This window comes from Lagenorhynchus albirostris, chromosome 6 (genome assembly GCF_949774975.1).
Source record: "Lagenorhynchus albirostris chromosome 6, mLagAlb1.1, whole genome shotgun sequence".
NCBI lineage: Eukaryota > Metazoa > Chordata > Mammalia > Artiodactyla > Delphinidae > Lagenorhynchus > Lagenorhynchus albirostris.
The window spans coordinates 112,152,215-112,175,849 of NC_083100.1; the positions used below are offsets into that span (position 1 = coordinate 112,152,215).

Genomic DNA, 23,635 nt, shown 5'->3' on the forward strand with positions numbered 1-23,635 from the left:
GTTATCTTTTAAATGAATGGAGAGATCATATCATTTTTCTCCTTAGCCCTATTATGATGACTATATATAGAGTATATTTTCTAATATTGAACGATGCCTGCATTTTTGGATTAAGCCCCCCAAATGGTCATAATTTCCTTTCTAAATATGCTATCGGGTACTGTTTGCCAATATTTTTGTAATTTTAAAATTTGTATTCATAAGTGAGGCTGTAATTTTTCTTTTTGTGTGGTCTTGTCAGGTTTGGGGATCACCTTTATACTTACTTCATATAACACATTTGAAAGATTTTTGGAGAAGGATAAGTAGCATTAAGGATTATCTGCTCTTTAAAGAATTATCTAAGGAAAAAAATTGGATCCTGCTGTATTTTTTTCTTATGGAGTCTTTAAATATCTTTTCTCTTTCTTTTATAGGAATTGGTCTTTTAAATTTTTTTATCTGTATTGGGATTAATTTTGATGAGTTTAAGAGCCTGAATTACTTGAGATCAGAACCGTGTCTCTTTTGTTTACTTTTCTCAGAGGCTAGAGTTAACTGAAAAATCAGTAGTCTTACAATATGTGTGTATAGAGTACTTGTTATATAGTGTGTTAGGCATGTAGTAGAGAAAGAACAATTTAATCAACAAGTAGCATGCTTGTACTTCCTGGAAGTGTTGATGAATTGAACATATGAATTTACTTTCACTTCCTCCTAACACTTCACATAAACAATAGTAATCGATTTTTTTAATGGTCCTGTCAGTCAGCAGCTGATCCACCTTGCCCCTTACTACTTCCCAACCTTCAACTTTAATAATGAGGTGATCATAAGAGATGAAAGGTGCACCTGGCCAGGAGTTAGGGAGGCTAAAGGAGGAGATAGCCCATCTGGAATACCAGCTGGCTTGGCTGCCCCACATTTGCAACTGAAGTCAGAAGATAAGCAGCAAGGTGTGTCATCTGCAACAGTATCTCATGCCCTGCATTGACCTCACAGGCGTAAAATGAATGCGTGTGGTGTCACTTCCACCTTCCAAATCTCATGTAACATATCCCTCTAAATCAGACTCTAGCAAGACCAAGGGAGAAGCCCTGCAGACATTAACATGAGGGTTTCCCACAGAGTTGTCCAGCCACTTAACCCTACAATAAAGCCTATGGAGGGCAAACCACAAACGTTTGCTTAGTGCTGACACTTAGTGCTGACCACTGTTAAATACGAGAGGACCACACAAGATTACCTGACATCCCAGAAAAGAGTCTAACATGCCAGATAAAACAGAGACCAAAATAATCACAAAACAAGTGAGCCAATTAAGCATGTGAGCACATAAACACACACACACCCCTACCTTGGAGGAAATAATGTACACAGAAAGAAGAAAATTTTCTAAAAAACTATATTACAATTAATATTTTCAGAGATTTTAGAGATATATTTCATCAATGAATCAAGAATTGCATGCTGTTAAAAAGAGAGTATTCAGAGGTGGTGGGGGGTGAGGAAAGCCTCCAGGGGATTTAAACCTGGGAATGCCCCAAATGTCCTACAATGGCTTAACTGTTAAACATGCCGCCAGTGAAACAGCCAAAACCTGGGAGTGACCCAAATGTCCTATGATGGGTTAACTGCTAAACAAACTGTGGTATATCCATACCATGGGATGCCACTCAGCAATTAAACAGAAATAAACTATTGGTGCATGAAACAACTCAAGTGGATTTCGAGGGAATTGTGCTGTGGGAAGAAGCTAGTTTCAAGAGGGAATGTCCAGCATGATGGTGGGGAGATGGCCAGAGGAGACAGCTATGTGCCAGGTTGGATGCATACCAGTCCAGATTGCCACAGGTCAGAAAGATCCAGAAGATAATTTTTCAAAGAAGTTGAAATCCATAGAATACCTGAAATGTCCAAATATTTAAAAAATAATAATAATTATTAGAGGCATTTTCAAACATACACAAAAAGATAGAATAGTATAATTGTCCCCACTGTAGCCTCCCCTGTTTCAGTATTTATCAGTAGGCTACCATTTTTGTTTCCACTATGCCCCTCTTTGTTTTCGATGAAGTATTTTAACAAACAGATTGTGGACATAATCATTTTACTACAAATCCCTAAGTATGTATCTCTGACAAAGATGAACATTTTATCTTTTAGAATATAACCACACTACCATTATCATAGCCAAGCAAAATTTTAAAAATATTTAAAGATACCAAATCTGATTTTAATTTTTCTGGTTCTCTTAATTTTGTGTTTGCTTTGTTGGAATCAGGATCTTGACAAGGTCCATACACAGTGTTTGACTGATATGTTTCCTGCATTTCTATCCCCCTTTTTGCCATTTATTTGTTGAAGAGACTGAGTCAGATGTTCCCAGAATCTGAATTTAACTGATTGTGTTTTTATAATGTTGAGTGTGTTTCTTTACCTCTTACTGTGAGTTAGTGTTTAAATCTCAGGGCTTGATTAGATTCAATTTCAAATTTTTGGCAAGAATGTATCTTAGGTGGTGCTGTGTATTTTTTATTACCTCATGTTGCAGGCATCTTGATAATCACTTTTGGGTGTGTTGAGATTGATCGGTGAGTTTGGGTATTGTTAATTTAATCCATCCACTAAAAAAGGACCCCCTCAACTTTTCATCTAATGATTTAGCAATCCTTCATAATTATTTTCTAATTCTTTATTTCATTGGTCTTTATTTCATTCTGCTGAGGGCAGAATCATGAAATGATTGTTGTCTTAAGTCAGTTCTGGAGTGGTCTGTAACGTGGCAATGCATAACTGATAACGCAGGTACTAGAGATGAAACAAGATTACCAAATAGTGGTTATTGTTGAAGCTAGTTGTGATATAAGGTTTATTTTATTACTCTCTGTGCTCTTTGCATGTATTTGGATTTTTTGTGATAAAAAGTTAAGAAGAAAATACTGAATTTAAATATCACTTGAAATAATTTGTAGTTAAATTCATTTAGTTTCCTTTCCATATTTATGAATTGCACCTTTTCTTCTAGTACATTTAATTTTGTTTTTTTGTTTTTAGAAATATTTATATTGATTCAAAGTTAAAAATATGGCATATTCAGAAAGGCCTAGTTTCTGTCCCTGTCCCCTTTCTCCCATTCTTTCTCTCTTCATAGGTATCCATTTAAATTAGTTTTCACCTGAATATTTTGGAAGGCATTTTAGAGAGTTGTTAGTGAATTTGTAGTTAAATTTGTGATATATACCTAGAAAATAAGGCAAATGAGAAGAAGAGTAAGACAGTTATTAATTTCTAGAAAAATGAAATTGTGTTCAGGAAAGGAAACAACCACATTCGTGAATAGCATGCTTTCTGTTGTATTAGCATAAACAGTAATGATTGATCTAACTAAAATTGTGATCCTATTATATTGGCAGTATGTGGAAACTGAAAGTTCTTTGTATGTGGGGAGAGGTGATGAAAAAAGCTAAATTCTCATCTTTCCTATTGGTAAGTGAATAGATGACCTATAAATATGGAAAATCAAGAAGTAGCAGTATAGACATACAACTTAGAGATACAATAGTCAATACCAAAAGAATAAGCTAAGAAATAAATGTCATCATCTCTGCACAGAAGGGAGGTAAGGCCTATTGATTTTTCTTAAAAAGTCTTGTGATTCATGAAAAAAAATTAAGTAAGCAAAACATTGACAAAAAATAAGAGGTGACATAGCATGAAACAATTTAATATTAATGATAATAATAGTTTATATTTATCAAGCACTTCCTACATGCCAAGTACTATGCTAAGTGTTGAACGTGGATTATCTCTGAATCCTTACTTCAGTTGTATTAGATAGACTCTTTTTTTATGCCTATAACTGCATGAGAGAATTAATGCTTTGAGAGTATATTAGCTCTTTACTGCTGCATGATGAATTACAGCAAAAGTTATCCTCTGGAAACAACAGACATTATTACTTCATAGTTTCTGTGGGTCCTTGAACAACTTGGCTGGGTAGTTCTGGCCCAGTCCTTTGGGGCTGCCTTCAAGGTATCAGCCAGGGCTACTGTCACTTCAGTTAAAACTCTGGAGAGAAGCTTCCAGGCTCATGCTGTGGACCTCTTCAAAGGGTTACCTCAGGACCTAGCAGTCGGTTTCTCTGAAAGCAGGTGCTCCAGAAGAACCCGAGTTGGAAGCCATGTGTCTTTTTACAACCTGGTCTTGACAATGACATCATCTTCTGTCAGAAGCATGTCAGTAAGTCTAGACCACACTCAAGGGGAGGGCGTGAATGCCAAGAGGTGCTGATGAGTTATCTTAGAGGTTGCCAGGTGTGTTATCAGATTGTGACACACACCTTGGTGTGTTATCAGGTTTAGGTCAGGTTTAAGCTATATGTTATGCTCAATATGCAGGGTGCAAACTGACACTCCCATGGACCCACAGCTTCAGAAACAGTGTATGACTGCAAGGGAGAATTACAGGAGTACAAGGATCACCTTGAATTCACTCTAATTTATACAAAGTCAAAGCCTCTCAAGCTTTAGAACTTTATTTGTAATGAATTATCTGAAGCACCCCTCACGCTTGATCATGTCAAACTACAGCTTCGTATTCCCGGGCTGGGACATTAGTCACAGGGGCATGGTAGTTAAGGTGAGGAGTTAGTGCTCTATCTTTAAAACTGTTAGGAGCCGCTGAAATGTTTTCAACACAGGAGGATGACATAATATTGGACGCGTACCTGCTGCTCTGAGCTACATTATTTTGTCTCAAGCATCAGACAACATTCTACTTTCTCATGTGTGAAGCAGCAGATCCTCCTTTCCACCCTACCAAATTCATGCATGTGGGTGTAATGAGATTTATAAATTTCTTTTAACTTCAGACTGTTCAAAGTATCCCATCTCAGGACAGCTGTGTCTGCCTCTCTCTGAGCACATAAAGATCTTTGTGGCTGTAACCAGGCTACAAGCTTTCTAAGGCACAGACTCATTGCCACATCCTTGGTCTGTTGTTAGGTGGCCACCACACTGTTGACACATATGAGGAACTCAGTAAATGCTTGTTAAGTCAAAATGGACTAAACTTGATTGGGCACCTACTATATGATAGTTATTGTGCTGAGTTCTGGGTATATAGAAATAAGACCGTGTCATTTTACCTTATAAATGAAAAGTCATGACTGTATATTCAGTTTTACATTCACTAATCAAACATTTTGTTATTGAGGTATAGTTAATGTACAATGTTGTGTTAGTTTCAAGTGTACAAAAAAGGGATTCAGATATACATATATATATATATATATATATTATTTTTCAGATTTTTTCCCTTATAGATTATTACAAAATATTGAGTATAGTTCCCTGTGCTCTCCAGTAGGTCCTTGTTGGTTATCTATTTTATATTTAGGAGTGTGTACATATTAATCCCAAACTCCTAATTCATCCCTCCACCTCACCCTTTCCCCTTTGGTAACCATAAATTTGTTTTCTCTGTCTGTGAGTCTGTTTCTGTTTTGCAAATAAGTTCATTTGTGCATTTTTTTAGGTTCCATATATAAGTGATATCATATGATATTTGTCTTTCTCTATCTGGCTTACTTTGCCTAGTATGATAATCTCTAGGTCCATCCATGGTGCTGCAAATGGCATTATTTCATTCTTTTTAATGGCTGAGTAATATTCCATTGTGTATATATATATATATATATATATATATATATATATATGACATCTTCTTTATCCATTCCTCTGTTGATGGACATTTATGTTGCTTCCATGACCTGGCTATTGTAAACAACACTGTAATGAACACTGGGGTGCATGTATCTTTTTGAATTAGAGTTTTCTCCAGATATATGCCCAGGAGTGGGATTGCTGGATCATATGGTAGCTCTATTTTTAGTTTTTTAAGGCACCTCCATACTGTTCACCTTAGTGACTACGCCAATTTACATCCCCACCAACAGTTTAATAAGAGGGTTCCTTTTTCTCCACTCCCTCTCCAGCATTTATTATTTGTACATTTTTAACTTTTGATCTCCCACTGTGAGTGTGGCATTCTGCTAGATGCTGGAACACAGCCTCAAACTACACACTGCCACCACTCTTAAAGATTCTGTAACTATTGCAGGAGACAGAACAGTATATGATGCCCTAGCTTCACAGCTGTGCAAGTGTAGGGGAAGGACAGACACATCAGCATAGGGAAGGGCTGTTTAAGAGGGAAGGGGAGACATTTTGGAGGATGTAAACTTGGAGTTGTTTAGAAGAATGAACATTAGGATGAATGGAGGATGCAAGCCCATCAAACATTGGGGCACTAGTTTGTTAAGGCTTGGGGAGAAAGTTGAGGTTATAGGAGAAAGGAAAGAAATCACAATTGAAAGTAAATATAATAAGTAGGAGTTACTGATCCTCCAAAGGGATATGCAGAGCCAAGCCAAGTTTCTTCTCTGCTGCCTTTGTGTCTTTCCAGCCCTCTATGAGCAATCCTGCGAGGTGTACAGGCACCACGGCAACACAGCTGGTTTCTTCTACATCGACTCAGATGGCAGTGGGACCCTGGGACCTTTCCAAGTGTACTGCAACATCACAGGTAAGGGTGCAGAATTCCTACTCACGCTTCATGTCACTACGTGATGCAAAGGGAAATCCACTGGAAGGGGACACTTGTATAAATAAAAATTTAAAGGACCAACTTCAGGGGGGAAATGGTATTTAGGTAAATAATAGGATTTAGCAGCTAGGTTATTTTCATGAGAGAAGAAAACCTGTTAATGGTCTTGACAAGGTTCCACTGAACCAAGAATTAAATATCAAACATTTTCTGCAGGGCTGAACAAGGTCATGTCTCTCTTAAAATGCAAAAACAGAAAGAGAAGGAAAATAACCCAACAGACAAAAAAACAAAAGTTAAAATCAATAGAAAGCCCTGATTCAGGAAGTGGGAAAGCTTGATTCAGGTCTGGCTCTGAGGACTGTGTGACTCCGAGGGTCACTGCGAGCTTCAGTTCTGCATCAGTGAAATGGAAATAGTAGTTCCTGCCTCTTAGAGTTGTGAGGATGAAACAAAATCATCTGTATTGCTGTAACTAGCCAGGGTAGTTATCCCGCAGATGCCTAACCAAAACACTGAGCTATTTCTATTTTCCCTGGCAATCTCATAATATCTTGCCACTTTTTTCTAAAGTGCCTACGGACGTATTAAGAGCCAATTATTACATGGGTTTAGAAGCAGCATGTGATCACTAATTTATTCTTAAAAAAATAATTCCACACCCCAAACCTGATGTAATATTTATTTAAAAATATAGCAATGCAAGCACTCCCTCTGTTTAGAATGTCAGTTGGCACATACACATTTTTTGTTTGTTTGTTTTGAGCACTGGCCTTCGGAGACACCAGCAGAATCATGTAATGAAGAAGAAAAGTAGGAACGTATTAAGGCTCTTTGAGTCCTCAGGCCCCAGACTTCACTGCAACAGGGTGACCACATCTGTGGAGGTCTGTCTATAGTCAGACACTGTCCTGGCCACACAGGATATGCAGAGAAATAAGGCATAGTCACTGTCATTCATGAGGCAGTAAAATCAGGGAAAATAGCATGCAGTATCACAGGTAGAAATGCAAGCAAGCCATTGCCAAAATGGTGATTGAGGACATTTAGCAGTAATTTGCCCATCTGAATACAAAAGGCCCCAGGTTTTCTGCAGAAAATGGTAGTTACATGGAATTGGATGCCATTTCATTTCATTTCCATCATACTTCATCTCTTCAAGATGTATGCTAGCTGCTTCTCAATAGCCCTATAACATAATTAGAAATCGCGTTACTGTTTTCTTTTCACGGTTGTGCCAGCCTATAATGTTCAACAACCTGGTCAAGAAGTAGGCTTCTCCGTGGATCTTGGTTATTTTCAAAATTAATTAACATATGGCTGTCTGGGGAATCATGCTAAAAATAGACTTTGCAGACCCAGAAATTCTAAATTCAGTAGATGTACTTCTATTGAGCTTTCCAAATGATTCTGATGCAGTTTGTCCCCGGTCCACAATTTACAAAAGAAGGAGGAAGTGTTTTGCTTGCAGAACAAGGCAAAGGAGATCAGTGCCTGCTGAGTGATGGGTGTGACAAATAATAAGAGGATTTGTGGTAATGGCATCAATGACTCAGCTCCTACCATCTTTGGGAACTGAACTGAGAGTTTACAAATATCATCTCTTTAATTCTTGGCAACAAAAATATGAGGCGGATATTTTTAACTCTATCTTACATAGAAGGAAAGAGCACATGAGAATTTCATGACTTGCTTGAGATAATAAATCCTGGGACTAATAGTCAAGACTCAGGAAGCAAACAAGACCTTCTGGTGCAGCAATAATCTATATCACTAAAACATTAATTGGATACTTTGTATTGCTTATGTTTTGCTTGAAGCCATGCTTTTATTTTTGTTATAAAAATAATCAATGCTAATTATGGAAACTTTAAGGAAAAGAAGAAAAGTCTGAAGAAATGTTAAAGTCACCTACAAACCACAATCCAGGGATTGCTATTGATATTTGATTGTTAGAATTTCCTTGGGACTTTTTGCTATGAATGCATATGTGTGTTTTTCTATGAATGTATAGGTTCTTAAATGTATATTTTTACACCATGTATTTAAGACACGAGCATAGACATCCTATTTTCATTAAAACATATAGTTTGAAATTAAAATACATACATTAAGTATAGCTTGACAAATTTAACTCTCCAAAATAATGTAAGTAGAATGACACTGATTCATAGATGTCATTTACATGAAATGCTCTGCCTCTCTTTGGAAAGACTTCTCTAGGGATTTATGTTTGATATTTTGTCCAGGAATGGCTAAAGATGAATGTTTATGTGTATTAAATGTTGTTGTTTTGCTGATGTGATGCTGAAGGCATCAGGACCTCTGAGTTATGTCCCAAAATTGATAGGGTGCGTTGTGCACGATTGGGGATTTCTTTGAAATATGCCTTTCTGGTCACATGCAATTGCAAACTATATAGGTGTTTGGTTTTGTTTTTGTTTTCTTAAAATACCTGTAAAAGTAAAAGCCAACTTCTGTGTAGGCGAATTACATCCATATTTAACTGACAAACATTTTTAATGCCTAAATATAACGATAATGAAATACATAATTTTTTATTTGTCAGTATTAACTGTTCTTAAATTGAGTGACTTACGACACTAGGAAAAGTGTGACAAAGTGGTCCAGGGAAGAGAGGAAGGGGGAGGGAGAGGAGGAGGGAGGGAGGAGAAGGGGGAACGGAAGGAGGGAGGAAATGGCCAGAGAAGACTTGCTGTGTGTTTAACTCCGGTTTCTAAGAGCACAAAGCCACTGGTCTCTGCACTTTACAGAGGTATTCCTGGGGCATAACACAGAGAGTATAAACCAAGCTGGGACGCAGGGAACCTGGGCTCTCTCTCTTACTGCTCTTTGTGCCAGTCGGCTGGGTGCTCCCAGCCTGGCTGTGCATCTCAAAATTAAGGATCTGGAGCTAAGTGGGCCCTCAGGCCTCCCTCATTTAGAACTCCCTGCGAGATCATTTGAGGTTCCAAAGAAAAGGAGAAGTTTCCCCTAAGTCTGCAGATACTTGCAAATGGATGTCATCAGGGTAAAGGGCGGGTTTTAGTTGTGGAAAACTGTAAATCTGAATCCCAGCTGCCTCACATCTCTCTTTACAGTGTACCCTGGGGGTAGTTCCTCATTTCTATAGGTGAGGTGGCACCTTGCCCCTCCCGGGAGATTTAAGTCTGTGCATCTTACCTGACACGGGGTGATCCTGGGGAGATGAGGGCCACGAGTGCTCAGCGAGCAGCTGCCCTCTTTGGTGTAAGGCAGTGTGATCTCTGCATGGGGACAGTAGGACAAATTATAGGAGTAACTTAGGGGGTGATTAGGCTTATCGGTAAAGTGGACTGAATCTAGGCTTCCACAGGTTTCGACAGGGTGCCATAACCCGGGCTGCATTCTGACACTAGGGGGTAGGAGAGAAGGATGAGAAAGATAGAGTTAAGTTTCTTCAGGAATACACACTTGGCCTACTTTTAACCTATCTCTAAATGATGTACAGTTCATTTCAGCTCAATGTAAATTTGCACATTTCAGGCACTGCACAAATTGCAAAGGGTACACAATCATGCCTGTCTTAGTCTCTTTGGGCTGGTCTAGCAACGTTCCGCAAATTGAGTGGCTTCCAAAACCCCAGGAGTATGTTGTCTCACAGTTCTCGAGGGTAGAAGGCCAAAATCAAGGTGCCAGTGGGGCCACAACCCCTCTGAAACCTGTAGGGGAGCCTCCTTCCTGGCCTCTCCCTAGCGTCTGGCAGTTTGCTTGACCCGTGGGTGCTCCTGGGCTCCTAGAAGCAGCCCCTCGATCTCTGCATCCCTGGGACTGTCTCCCTGCTTCTGTGTGATTACATCATAGTGACATTTTCCCCTCACATGTCTGTGTGTCTGTTTCCTCTTTTCTTATAAGGACACCAGTCATGTCGGCTTAGGGCCCAACCTAATGGAGTACGACATTATCTTAATTTGATTACATGTGTGAAGAATCTATTTCCCATTAAGGCCTTGCACATTCACAGGTACAGAGTGTTAGGTCTTTAAGCGATCATTTTGGGGGACACAGTTCAACACATAACAGTATTATTTCAGTCTCCTCCACAGGCTAATCATGGAAAAGACACAGCAACAATTAAATTATCTTGACAAGGATAGCGCATGTGTAGTGTGTGTTGAGAGCCCACAAGAGGGGCACCTAAACCAGCCACTCATGGAAGAGCTATCAGGCAGGCAGGAAACGTCGCTAAGAGCTGGATGGAGGGTAGGAACTGGCCAGAAGAAGACACAAAGGAAGGCATTTCCAGGAAGAGCAAATGAATGTCAGGAACAAGGTTCCAGGGTCCCTTGATCCTGCACGTTTGTGGGGACCACCCAACTCACCAGGATGAGTTGCTAATTTAGAACACTGAAAAATGCATGTACCTGAATAACTAGAAAATAAAAGGATCACAGTGACTTGATTAGGGACAAGCAGAAGTTTCTGAAGATCCATAATCTGAACTATAGTTTCCCAGCAAGGAAATCGGCTATCTTAATTCCAGGGAAAAGAAGATTTTTTTTTTCAATTTAATTTAATTTTTACTTTATATTGGAGTGCAATTGATTTACAATGTTGTGTTAATTTCAGGTGTACAACAAAGTGATAAATATACATATATCCATTCTTTTTCAGATTCTTTTCCCATACAGGTTATTACAGAATGAGTAGAGTTCCCTGTGCTATACAGTAGGACCTCATTGGTTCTCTATTTTCTATATAGTAGTGTGTATACGTTAATCCCAAACTCCAGTTTTTATCAGATCATTCTTGAGCATGCCAGACTATTTAGCTGACCCTGAAGGAAAGATGAGCAACTTTCTGAGTACCAACAACAAGCCACCATCCTCAGGTTATACACGGTCTTTAGCACTGTTCCCCTCTCTGGAGGACCGGATCTGGCTTACATTAGGGACTGTTTACAAAGGGATGAATGTACAAGAAGAAATTATGGGAATATACTGTACTATAGAGCTAGTAACAAAGGAGATGTTCCCACCATCAGGCCCATGGAGGTGAGGGGAGGGCATTTCGCCAGAGCAAGAAGGAGGGCAGGATGTAGAAGCCGTGCCTTGAGGCAGCTGTGATGTGTTTGGGAACAGCCATCAAGGAGCTTGCGGAGTAACCTCAGTCTCTCCTCACCCCTTCCAGTCTCCTTCCTAGGTTTCCATCGAGCAAATTCCACTAGAATTCAGAAGGCAAGGGCACTTATTGGTGTAATGCCTTTAGTCAGCCTTCCTGGGCACAGAGAAGGCTGTAGAAGGATGGAAAGTGCATCTAGTGGGGCAAATGGAAAATATATTGTCTATAAAGAACTGTCCAAAGAAGCCTGGGGGAAAAAATGATTTGAATTCATCAAGGATCAAGGATGGTGGTGAGGTGGGCGTGGTGAGTGAAATCCACAAACCATGCAAATATATGAAGCATGGATTTGTCCATTAGATTCCCACCTGAAGCAGAAAGGACCGCCGTTTGCAGGTTCAGTCGAAGCGAGGTTAAGATGAATGCAAAAAACATACATGAAGGAGAGGCTTTGAGAGCTAGCTTACTCTAAAAGTCGATAAGCCACTCAAGTGATGAATAATTAAGGGGAGGACTTCCCTGGTGGCACAGTGGTTGAGAGTCCGCCTGCCGATGCAGGGGACGCGGGTTTGTGCCCCAGTCCGGGAAGATCCCACATGCCGCGGAGCGGCTAGGCCCGTGAGCCATGGCCGCTGAGCCTGCGCGTCTGGAGCCTGTGCTCCGCAACAGGAGAGGCCACAGCAGTGAGAGGCCAGCATATCGAAAAAAATAAATAAATAAAAATAATTAAGGGGCAAGTGGACAACTAAGGGAAACTGTGACATATGCCAGAATGTAATGTTTTGTTCAAAGGGCGTGTGGGTTCCATGCCACTACCTGGTGGTAAAAGTCCCCTTAACCTGAACGTGGACAGTTTCAGCCAATGACGTAAAGATTGTGATCATCCTTGGCTATACCGGTCTAGTTGGGCAAGTAAGGAGGGATGCATTTGAGACAACAAGGAATCTAGTAGGACTCAGAATTGTATTGCTGGATGAAAATGAACGTAAGGTAGACTCACAGGATAGGTTAGATGCCATCTGGAAGTGAGGAAGTGCTGGTCACGGGGATCAATGCAAAGGGAAAGACAGAAGTGGAGAAAGAGCAGGGTGCAGGAAGGAGCTGGAATTAGCGAACATCTGAGGTACCTGTACAGGAAGTGTGTGTTGATGATACACGAGAATGTGGTAAGTATATCCTCAACTTGGCTGAGTCATGATGTCCAGATATTTGGTCAGACATTATCATTAATGCTTCTGTGAAGGGTTTTATTTAGATGAGATGAACACTTAAATCAGTGGACTTTGAATAAAGCAGAATACCCTCCAAAATGTAGGTGGGCCTCGTTCAATCAGTTGAAGGTCTTAACAGAACAAAAACTGACCTCCCCCAAGCAAGAAGAAAGTCAGCCAGCAGACTGTCTTCTGTCTTTGGGATTGAACTGCAGCTGTTTGCTAGGTCTCCAGCCTCCTGGTCTACCCTGCAGATTTTGGACTTACCAAGCCTCTACAGTCTTGTGAGCCAATTATGCACTGGAAAAAAAATATATATGGTTTTTATATCCTGTTGGTTATGTTTCTCTGGAGAACCTTGACTCATGCACTTGGAACCTACAGGTTGGGTGTGCTCTCCTCTCATTTTCTGAATACTTCTACCATGACACTGATCACACTGCATTATAACCACTGATGTTTACTTCTGTGTTCCATGGGACTGTGAGGTCCTGGATGGAAAATGAGAGACAGAGTGTCAGGAATTCCTGGATCTACTTTTACACATACTCTGAGGAGTCCAGTGTAAATGGACTGCTGGGAAATCATAGCCAAACTGAAGATTAATTTCTGCCTTTCTCTATTTTTTCTTTCCACTTCCCATAATTTATCTTAGACTAAGGCCCTGACCCATTACATCAATGACAGTTTGGAATCATGGATATTGCCTTAATGTCTACTCTTCACTGGGCTTGAGTCATTCCTACTATTTGCAACCTCTTCTGCAAGTCCAAGAGTGAAAAGTGTCCTGCTACTCATTGCCCCCAAGACCTCTCACTGCTATGCAGCCTCCACAAACCCTTTCTTTTCTCCAAACGTAAGAACGAGTAGTGGGAGGAGCACGTTTTGGAGTCACATTGGAGTTCCTATTTTAGTGCTGGCATTCTAGCCATGTGACCTTGGACAAGTCATTTAACATTTCTGGATCTTGGTTTCCTTATCAGGAAGATGGAGAATAAAAATGTCTTCATTTCGAGATTAATCTGAGGAATAGAATATACCTGCAAAGTTCCTAGCCCCCAAATGTAGATGATCAGGAAACAGAGTAGCCAAATATCATGATGTAATATTAACCATGACCTCTTTCACTCTCACTGCTGTTCTAGTGGTATAGGTAACATCTATAAGGCCATCCGAGTTGCAAAAGATAGCTATTTCCTCTTGCCAGAAATATTGTCTTTATTCCTTCTGCATTGCCGTGAGATTTCAGAGACTGGAGGGATTTCTAGGAGCCTGGAGGGAGCATTTCTGAGGGGAAGCTTCCCGTATCAATAAAGCAGAATTAGAAGGGTGAGGCACTCTGAGAAGATTTTCCCTAGAACTTGACGTTTCAACTCATTCAACTGTTTACATTTTGCCATTTTGAATGTTAACAGGACACCTTGTCAACATGTTAAAAGATGTTTCCCAGCCACACACTGTTCTTCCTCTGTGCAGTACAATTGCATATTGAGATGCAAAATTGTCTAGAACCTCTAACAAAAACACAGTTATTTCCCGTCTTGATGGATACAATGCCGTTTCGTGTATCTAGACCTGTACAGCTATCATCAGGCATTGCAAGAAGTTTGCAAGGAAGGTTTAGCCAAATCTTGAAAGCAAAACTTGTTTTCCTTCTCAAAGAGCTCCTAATGCATTTGCAAACCACCTTGCAAGTTTCCATATCTTAACATTCTTGCTATTATGAGGCTCTGTTTCTCACTCCTTTGGCAGCAGGCTCTGGCTTCATTAAAACTCATCAAAGCATGCATAATGGAGTAGGCAGAGAAGCTGCAATTAAAGTCTCTCCAATATTCCTGTACATAAGTATGCAGTGGGATTGCAGGTAATAGATTATCATCCAAGTCACTGACAGAAAGAAAGGAATGTGTCCATTCAGTTTGGTCTAACAGTTGTTGGCCTTGCTTCCCAAAGTTAGAGCAACATCACTGAGTTTACAGTTTTATGTATGGCCTGCACAAGGGTATGCGAGTGTACAGGAAACAAGAGTTACCCATGACATAGGATGAGACCACTTACTTATGGCACATTTATTTCTCCCTGAACTTCTTAGTGCATTGTTATTTTTCTGCAGCTTTATTTTACACCAAAGAGAAGTAGAATTCAATTGTTGGTCCCATGTGCATTTGTAATTAAGTTTTGTCTTGGTATCTCCTGTTGGCTGATTTCTACCCCCCGAACACTCCACTGCTAACACACACACACACACACACACACACACACACACACACACACACACACACACACACACACACCAAAAAGGAAGTATTAGCTTCCATTGCCCTGCCAAATTCTTCTACAAGGAGAAGCTGGGCTCAAGTTCTCAAGTTTGTTTTCTTAATCATATTTTGGATAGCCATCATTGCAGAAGTACTGTTGCCAAAAAATTGTGACTTGATTACAGGCTGTAAAACTGTGCCAGATATCTACTGGGCACAGGACTAGTTCAAGATGCATCACTGTGAAGTGGCTGGAATATTGTTCTCTTTTTACAAATGTGCTAATGAGGTTAGTAAGTTATACGAAGAGGATTCCAATTAGAGCCATCAGATCTAAGTTTTTTGCTATGTCTAGTATGCAGTACTTCTTATAAAAGGGGTCTAAAGCATGGGAGACCACCTTCTTCTATTTGAGTCATTATGCATTGGTTGTCTGCTCTGGCCAGGCACTGACAAGGCACTGAGGATATAGAAGTGATTAAGACACGGTCCCCCAAGTCCACAGAATTTATCATCTCATGTCCTTGTGGTAAGAAAACACCCGGATCTTTCCCACTCTGATTCATAATTCACACAACAGCAAGAGTGATGCTTTAAAAACAGATCTGACCATGCTTCCTCATCCCCTTCCCCTTCTACCTGTGCAAACTCCAAGCTCCTTACTCATGGCTTACAATTTTTGAAGGACATTGTTGTATAATGTGTTCATATGCATTAATTAAAAGTCTTAGGACAATGTCTGGTACTTATTACATCCTCCAAATTATGATCGTTATTATCTATTATAATTATTTAGGGGCCACAAACAAGGCCCCTGATCTTTGTATTTCAGTCTCTCCCTCTGTACATGACGGGTGATGACAATAGCTTTTCATGATTGGTATCTAGTCAAGTTAAATGAGTTAACATTTAAACAATGTTGGAGAGTGACTGACACAGAGCAAGTGGTAGAGAAAATGTAGGCGTTTCTCCTTCTCTTCTTCCCCCTTCCTTTGGAAACATGTCGCTTCTCTATGGGCAGCAGGTTCAGATCGATCCGGACAGGAGACCACAGGCTGTGTCCCTGGTAGCCCAAGCATCCTTTCTTGGTTGAGACTTGCTCATGGGTGACATATGCATGGTGGCTCGCTAGCAGTTTAACCAGTTGGAATAATCCTTGTGTTGTTGCTTCTATTCCAGAGGGACAATTTGCTTTCTGTAAATCAAGTGGTTTCCAGAGGACTCTTTGGAGCTGAAGAATGGTCGTTCACCAGCTTAGAAGAGGGAAGCTTTTTTTAAATGTCTGTCTCCCTGTTTAATACATCATGCTGTCAGCCAAGGCGTGGGGACCACATAGAGCTTCCAGAAGGCTGGTCTCTTAGGTGAAGCTGGGGAGTGGATCTGCTTGTGTGGAAGGCCCAAGTTTTAAAGGGGTCTCTCTGGACTGGCGGCAGGTGGCATAATCTCTTGCTAAACTGGGCCATTAAAGAAAACTACTAAGTCATAAAGCTGTAGCATTACCCAGAAAGTAAAGCACTGTCACCTTTGAATTGCCATGCGTTTTCACAGGCACTTAGAGAAATGCCTTTCACACCAGCTTAGCACGCTGGTTGACTCCAACCACAGGGGATAAGGACAGGAGTCTCAGCACAAGGGTGGGGAGAATGATTGCAATGTGATTTCCATTGACTTATTTGCTCATTCATAAATTCACCCCCCCCTTTACTAACATTTCTTGAATTCCTTTATTAAACTCTCATTTATTTACTCATTCTTTAATTCTCTCATTTATTCATTTCCACAATTATTTGTTCATGGGTTCAGTTACATTATTCATTCATTCATTCAGCCAGTCAGTTATTCAGCTGGCCATCCAGGATAAGCCACTTAAATAAATTTTTCAGCACTGATGGAGATAAGCCCTAAGGTTTCAGAATGGATGCTTGTCTTGTCCTCAAGGAGCTCACAGTTCAGAAAGGGAGTCAGACTCTGTAAACAGATATTTTCCGCCTGGTGTGGAAGATAGAATAGAAGCCAATAGATGGTGCAGAAAGAGTACAAAGGACACGGTGGTTAAATCAAGGGATATGAGGAGACTGGGGACAGTGCTCAGAGAAGATGTGCTTGAAGAGATGCCCTCTGAGCTGAATCTTGTCCTAGAAACAGCTAACATTTAATTGAGCATCTATTTGTTGGAGGTGCCATGCTAGGCATTTTACATCCATGAGGTCGTTCAGGTTTTCTAGCAATCATGTGAAGAAGGTGCCATTCTTTCCATTTTATAGGGAAGGGCACTGAAATCTTGAGAGGCTAAATAGCTCGTCCAAGTTCTTGCAAGGAGCGAATAGTGAAGCCAGCAGCTGGGTCTACATCTGTGATTCCCGTGCCTGGGTTCCTAGCCCAGGTGACACAGATGCTCTAAGGCAAACAAAAAAAGACCCCTGTGTCCACCCTTCCTCTGGTCTGTGCTGCCTCCATCCATCGGTCAGTGCCACAGTGGAAAGCTCTTCAAGGAAGTGACCCTGAAGGAAGGAGGTCTATATCATACTTTCCTGGAGCATCACTTTACTCATTTATCAATTGGGATAATCATATCCATCTTTCATGATTTTCTGAGCATTCGATGAGAATTATATGAAACAAAAGTTCTTAAATTTTATTTCTCTGCAAAATGAACTGACATGAATGTTTAAAATGCCTTTTCCGAGGCCTATTCCCAGCAATGTTTATTCAGTAGGTTTAGGGCAGCGATCAAAAGTAACATTTTTAGCAAGCACCTGAAGACTCTGGACCTTGGGAATTATCTATATAAGGTGATTAGCACAGTGTATAGCCTTTAATGTCTCCTTCCGTATTTGTCTCCCCACTTCTAAGGTGGTGGGGGGACTGGTCAGTGACTAAAAGAGCTGTTCTTCTTAAGACCTGAACACAAGGCTTATCCTGACCCCTTCTTGATGGACTTTTCACAGCACATTTTTATTGCAGTTACCTGGCGAGCCCTTCCTCTTGGTGTGTGGGGATCAGGACACAGTCCAAACAACCAGTATATATTGAGGCTCCCCTATGTTCTGTGCTGTATAAGCCACTATAAACCACCTACCCTTGTGCCCTAGGACCTCATACTTAACTTCCAGCTCTTCAAGCCCTTCCATTTAGGCCATCCTATTCCATATTTAATTCATCCAATTATCCTGTAGATACTCAACAGCCGTGGGATCCTGGGCATGTTCACTTCTGTGAGGCTCAGTTTATTCATCTGCATAATGGGGACGATCAGTCACTCTAACCTCAGTGGGTTGATGTGCAGATTAAATAAAATTAAATGAGCAATTAAATGAAAATTAAAATGAATATTAAAAAGATTAAACAGATTAATTAAAATAAAATTAAATGAGCAACATATCTCATATGCTCAGTACAATATCTGGCATTATCTAAGAGCTACGGAAATAGAAATCACGATCACCCAGCTCCATCATCACAGGAAGATCTAAATGCTGAAGGAATACAGAGGCAGGAGTGATCAAGTAAGGCTTTGCTGGAGACATAGGGCTTAGGTATGAAGTTGAAAGATAGGTGTCCCAGGCTAGGCAGAGAAGAGAAAAGAGGAAAAATCAATCTTGATGAGCTCAGCGGTGGTATGGGTGTGGCGATGCAGTGAGCTTGTAACCAAGGGCTGTTTGCCTCCTTTGAGGGCTCCTGGCTCCCCTGTGTGTTCTAATACAAGATTACCATTGGGCAAGCACTTTTCTTGATCAGAAGAATGAAATAACAAGTGGGAGTCAAATGTGTCTCCCAGAAAGCTTGCTTGTTTTCGCTCACTTTTGCTCTGAGCCCAGGATTCCGGGGAGAGATAACGACTAAAAGTCAGTCTAGACCTTCCAAAGAATTTAAAAAGCCCAAGATGTACTAGCAGCTTGTGATTCCACATTCTGTGAAGTAAGGGAAACAGAGGGACCCTTTGTCTGGGAGTCTTTTTTTATAACTATTCACAGCAGGTGAACTCAGGTCTCAGGAGCGACAGTCAGCCTTTCCTGCTCCGGGCACAAGAGTTTGTTCTATTTGTATCTGCTTGTAAAGGGAAGCTGGTAAGAGACATTTGCTGGTTAGACTGTCTGTGGGGACGGTTCCACATGGCTTTTTCCGTGCCACCTACGAGTATTCTGTCCAACTCTCATGCCTTTTTTATCCAGTTTTATTCTTCTGGAATGTCATTTCCTCACCTCCTTCTTTAGACCGAGCCTTCATTCTTTTCTCCTATGACTGTCCTTTGCCCATCACCATTCTCAAGGCTCCCCCTTGAATCCACATAATCAACAAACATCTATCCAATCTAGCATTTGTGGTAAGAACTTGTGCTTGGTTTGCATCCCAGCGCTGACACTTCCTAGTTTTGTCAAGTTACGTGATCTAGGGAGTTACTTGGGCTCCTTGTTCCTTAGCTTCCTCCTTTGCCATTAATAACAGAACCTGTGTATGAGGTTGTTGTGTGGTTTACATGAGCTAATCGTTGTAAACTATAAGAAAAAAATTCCTGGCATTATATACTCAATATGTGTTAGCCTTAATTATTTTCATCACTCTATTACCAGAAACCTTGACACCGTTTTCTTGGTGTTTCTGGGGATACAGTGATGAAAATAATAACTAATAAATTTTAGGAATATATAACACCGGGTGCCTTCAAAGCACCCCTGCAAATTAATTCAACAGCAATAACCGATACTTACATTTGAATATAGATGGGCTACCATGGTGTGAATGGTTGAATTTGATAATAGTTTTTGCTTTTGGATAATTATTTGGTCCATTGGTCCTTAGCTCTGTGTGTGTGTGTGTGTGTGTGTGTGTGTGTGTGTGTGTGTGTGTGTTTATAAGGGCGCATGCACACGAGTTTGCTGGGGCAGAGTAGGATAGTTTTGAGCCTTTTCTACATGTGAAGCACTGTGTCAAGCACTATCTTATTTCCCCAAAGATTTTATTCTGAAATATCCAAACCTACAGAAAAGTTGAAAGAATAGTAAAATGAGCATCCATAGGCTTTTCACCTAAACTCTCCAAATATTAAAATTTTGCCCCATTTGAACACATTTGTGCTACTCTCATCTGCCCCCTTCCTGTCCTTCCTTCATCCTCATATAAAATGTTTTTCTTTTCTTTTTCTGAACTATTTGAAAGCAAGTTGTGGACATAGTGATAATTTAAACATGAAGACTTCACTTGCACCTCCCGACAATAGACACTATGCTATATAAGCAAAAAAATAAAACCATAAGAAGAAAATAAACATCACTTCAATGAATGTTATCTGGTATATAATCCATCTTGTCCCTACAGTGTCTTGTATAGCAGTGTCTGTTTTTCTATTTTTATTTGGATCTCAAGCAATGTCCATAGGTGGGATTTAATCGTCCTGTCCCTTTAGTCTCTTTTAACTAGAAGGGCCCGCCCCCTAACCCATCTTGTTTTGTTTGCTTTTCATAACAGACATTAAGTTTTTGAAGAGTACAAGCCAGTTGTTAAGTAAAATGTTCCCAGGGCGAGCAGAGTGAGGGAGGGGTGGATTGGGAGTTTGGGATTAGCAGATGCAAACTAGTATATATAGACTGGCTAAACAACAAGGACCTACTGAATAGCACAGGGAGCTATATTCAATATTCTGTGATAAACCATAATGGAAAAGAATATGAAAAATAATATAAATATGTATATGATCACTTTGCTGTATAGCAGAAACTAACACGTCATTGTAAATCAAGTATAGGTCAATAAAAAATAAATTTAAGAAGTAAAATGTTCCACATTTTGTTCTTTTCCTGGTTATTTCTTCATTGTTAGAATACTTTGGCAGAAAGCCTCATGGGGGGTGTCTCCCATCAGAAGGCACATGATGTCAGTTTGTGCCATGACTGGCTTGCTCTGCTCCATCATGTGACTAAAGCAGCTCCACCAGATCTCTGCATTGTGAAGGTGATTTACAATCAGTTATCTGTGGAGCTCTATGCAGACATTATGTGAGTACCCTGTTCTCCATCCATGTGTTAATGGTCCTGACCTGTGTAAGTCATGACACTGGAGTTTGTAAAATGTCATTTTTCTAATTATATTATCCCTTCTGCATTTATAGCTGTTTTTGTCTACAGAGCTTTTTATTTCTCACCTTGCCTCCATTTACCCTTGTATCAGTAGAGGCTCATAAATTATTTCGCTTTAAAACATGGTTACTATTACATTATATTTATTAGATGTTCAAATTGTCCCCAAATTAGCTAGTAATGGTTCCTTTAATTCTGTTCCTATGTCTTTCTTGCATGACCCCATTAATCTTGGAGCACTTCCATGCTTTCTAGCACAAGATGCTCCAAGACGTTACCTTGAACTTTCCCTGCCTAGACCCAGACTCAGCTATTTCCCCAAAGAAGCCTAGTTCCTTTTTGTAGCAAATGGTATCTGAAAGTTAAGATCTAGGTGTTAGGTTTGTTTATTGCTTCTCAGCCTTTTTTGTAGACAGAGCTAAAAAATGTGTGTGTGTATGTTTAAATTATGAGTTGTTACATTTATCTTTAAGGCAAATCCAGCACCATTAGATCTTTTCTCATCATTCTGTCTTCCATATATATTTCTCTTCTCTCACACTGAGAAATTACCCCAGCAGCAATATATTTTCTAATTTATTCTATCCTGTAATATACACCAATAGTTTCAGAATCACATCAGCAATAGCACTACTAATAACAAGGTAAAGTTTAAGATTTACTTGAATTTAAAATTTGTTCTTAGACTATATCCTCAGGATGTATAGCTAGACAGAATAGAGTATTAACAAAGTTACTTGAATTATTTTTTTTTCTCCCTTGTGTTTATTTTATCTAATATATAGACAGATTTTTGTATCTGCTTAATATTCAGTTTTAGGGTTTGCCTTTTTTCATCCTTTTGATTTAATTTTATGTTTTAAATATATAAAACATTTTAATGTTACAGAAGTCAAATATATTTACAATGGTTGACCAGGGATGTCTTGTTCTCACTTACATTGCTTTCACTCTGTTCTTACCCATCTCCTCTCGATAATCATTTAGTGTATCCTTCCTCTGTGTATCCCTTTTTCTCCTTTGTTCTTGCACAACATGTAGCGTAGTCTTTTGCACCTTAATTCCTGGAAATCATTCCGTCTATCCTGGAAATCATTCTAGATTGGTTTAGAGAAATCTTATGTGGTCTTTATTATGACTACATAGTATTTCACTGTGTCAGTTAACTATACTGTGTCCAATCGAACATCTATTGATAGATAATTTACCTGTTTTCCAAAATTCTGCTACTTGTAATAGATATTCTGGGCTGCACAGCAGAATTTCAAGTATGCATTGAAACATCGTTTCCTGTCATGTATCACTTTCCTGTTGATTTTAAGAGCTGTCAGTGAAGCCAGTAAAAATCTTGGTAGTCTGTTGAAGGTTTAGTTCAGTGGTAAGTGAATGGCTACTGTGGGCCAGGTGCTAGGCATACAAAGACTTCACGAGACATTCTCTTCCCTTGTATAGCTTACAGTTTAGCTGGGGGTCTGAGTAAACAAGTTGGGAGTAATAGCGCTTCAGTGAGCCAAACACAGGATGCTGGAGGAGTTAGAAAAGACTTCCCACCGGAGATGATGCTGGCACTCTGACAATAAAACTGATAGTGTGACGAAGTCCGGAGCAGGGACGTCAGCTGAAAGAAAGAGAAATAATTCCATGTTCCTCTTTGAGCTTTCTTTTTGTCAGTCACCTCCAGAGCCAGAATCTAAGATCCGTGGAAGCAGAGTAAGTAGACTCTTCCATTTCAGAAGGCTTGTCTTCTTTTGTGACCTGGTGAGAGGTGACATAAGTGCTGGGTGACCCTTCTTAGGACCAAGGCAAGCGCTTTGCAGTCAGCTCACTACTCTATGAGTTCCATCTGGGCTACCTTAGCTCTTACTAAAGGAAGGATGGGGACTACTATTTACTGTGTACTTGTGGTCCAGGTACTGGGTTATATATATTGTCTTAGAGTCAATCTCATCTAATCCTCATGATAAAGTGTGAGGTAGAGACTATTTCTCATTTTCATTTTGAGAAAACAGAGACTTAGAGAGGTTGGAGAGAATTCCAGCATCACTCTGCTAGTAACTGACAGATGGAGGGAGTGAATTCATGTCTGTGTCAGTGCCCAGAGTTTTCCTCAGAATGCACCAAAACAGTGCCTGCCACAAAGATGCTCCTAAAAGCCTCTAAAAATGTCTCATAGCAACAAAAGCCCCTCCCTCTTCCCATCAGGTGACTTGGATGTGCAGCCCCCTTCCACCCCCCACCCCACCCCGCCCCGCCCTTCCCCTGCCTGGGAGGCGGGCACAGGCTCCCCTTGGCCACATATTTGCTGCTGCAAGCTTTCAGCTTCCATGGAGCTTCTTTCCCAGAACCAGCTGTGAACACCTTACGCTCAAGGGCCGGGGTGGCATTCAGCCTGGTACCCCTCATC

The 23,635-nt window shown here is 40.3% G+C and overlaps 1 protein-coding gene across 2 annotated transcripts in view; it reads left to right on the plus strand.

Annotated features, from left to right (window-relative positions):
• The window catches only part of CNTNAP5 (contactin associated protein family member 5), an 882,476-nt gene that overhangs the window by 604,428 nt on the left and 254,413 nt on the right, over nucleotides 1–23,635 (plus strand). For both annotated transcript variants that reach the window (XM_060151536.1, XM_060151538.1), the window contains exon 12: nucleotides 6,448–6,567. In XM_060151536.1, coding sequence (XP_060007519.1) covers nucleotides 6,448–6,567 — 120 coding nt within the window. The remainder of the gene's footprint in view (nucleotides 1–6,447; nucleotides 6,568–23,635) is intronic.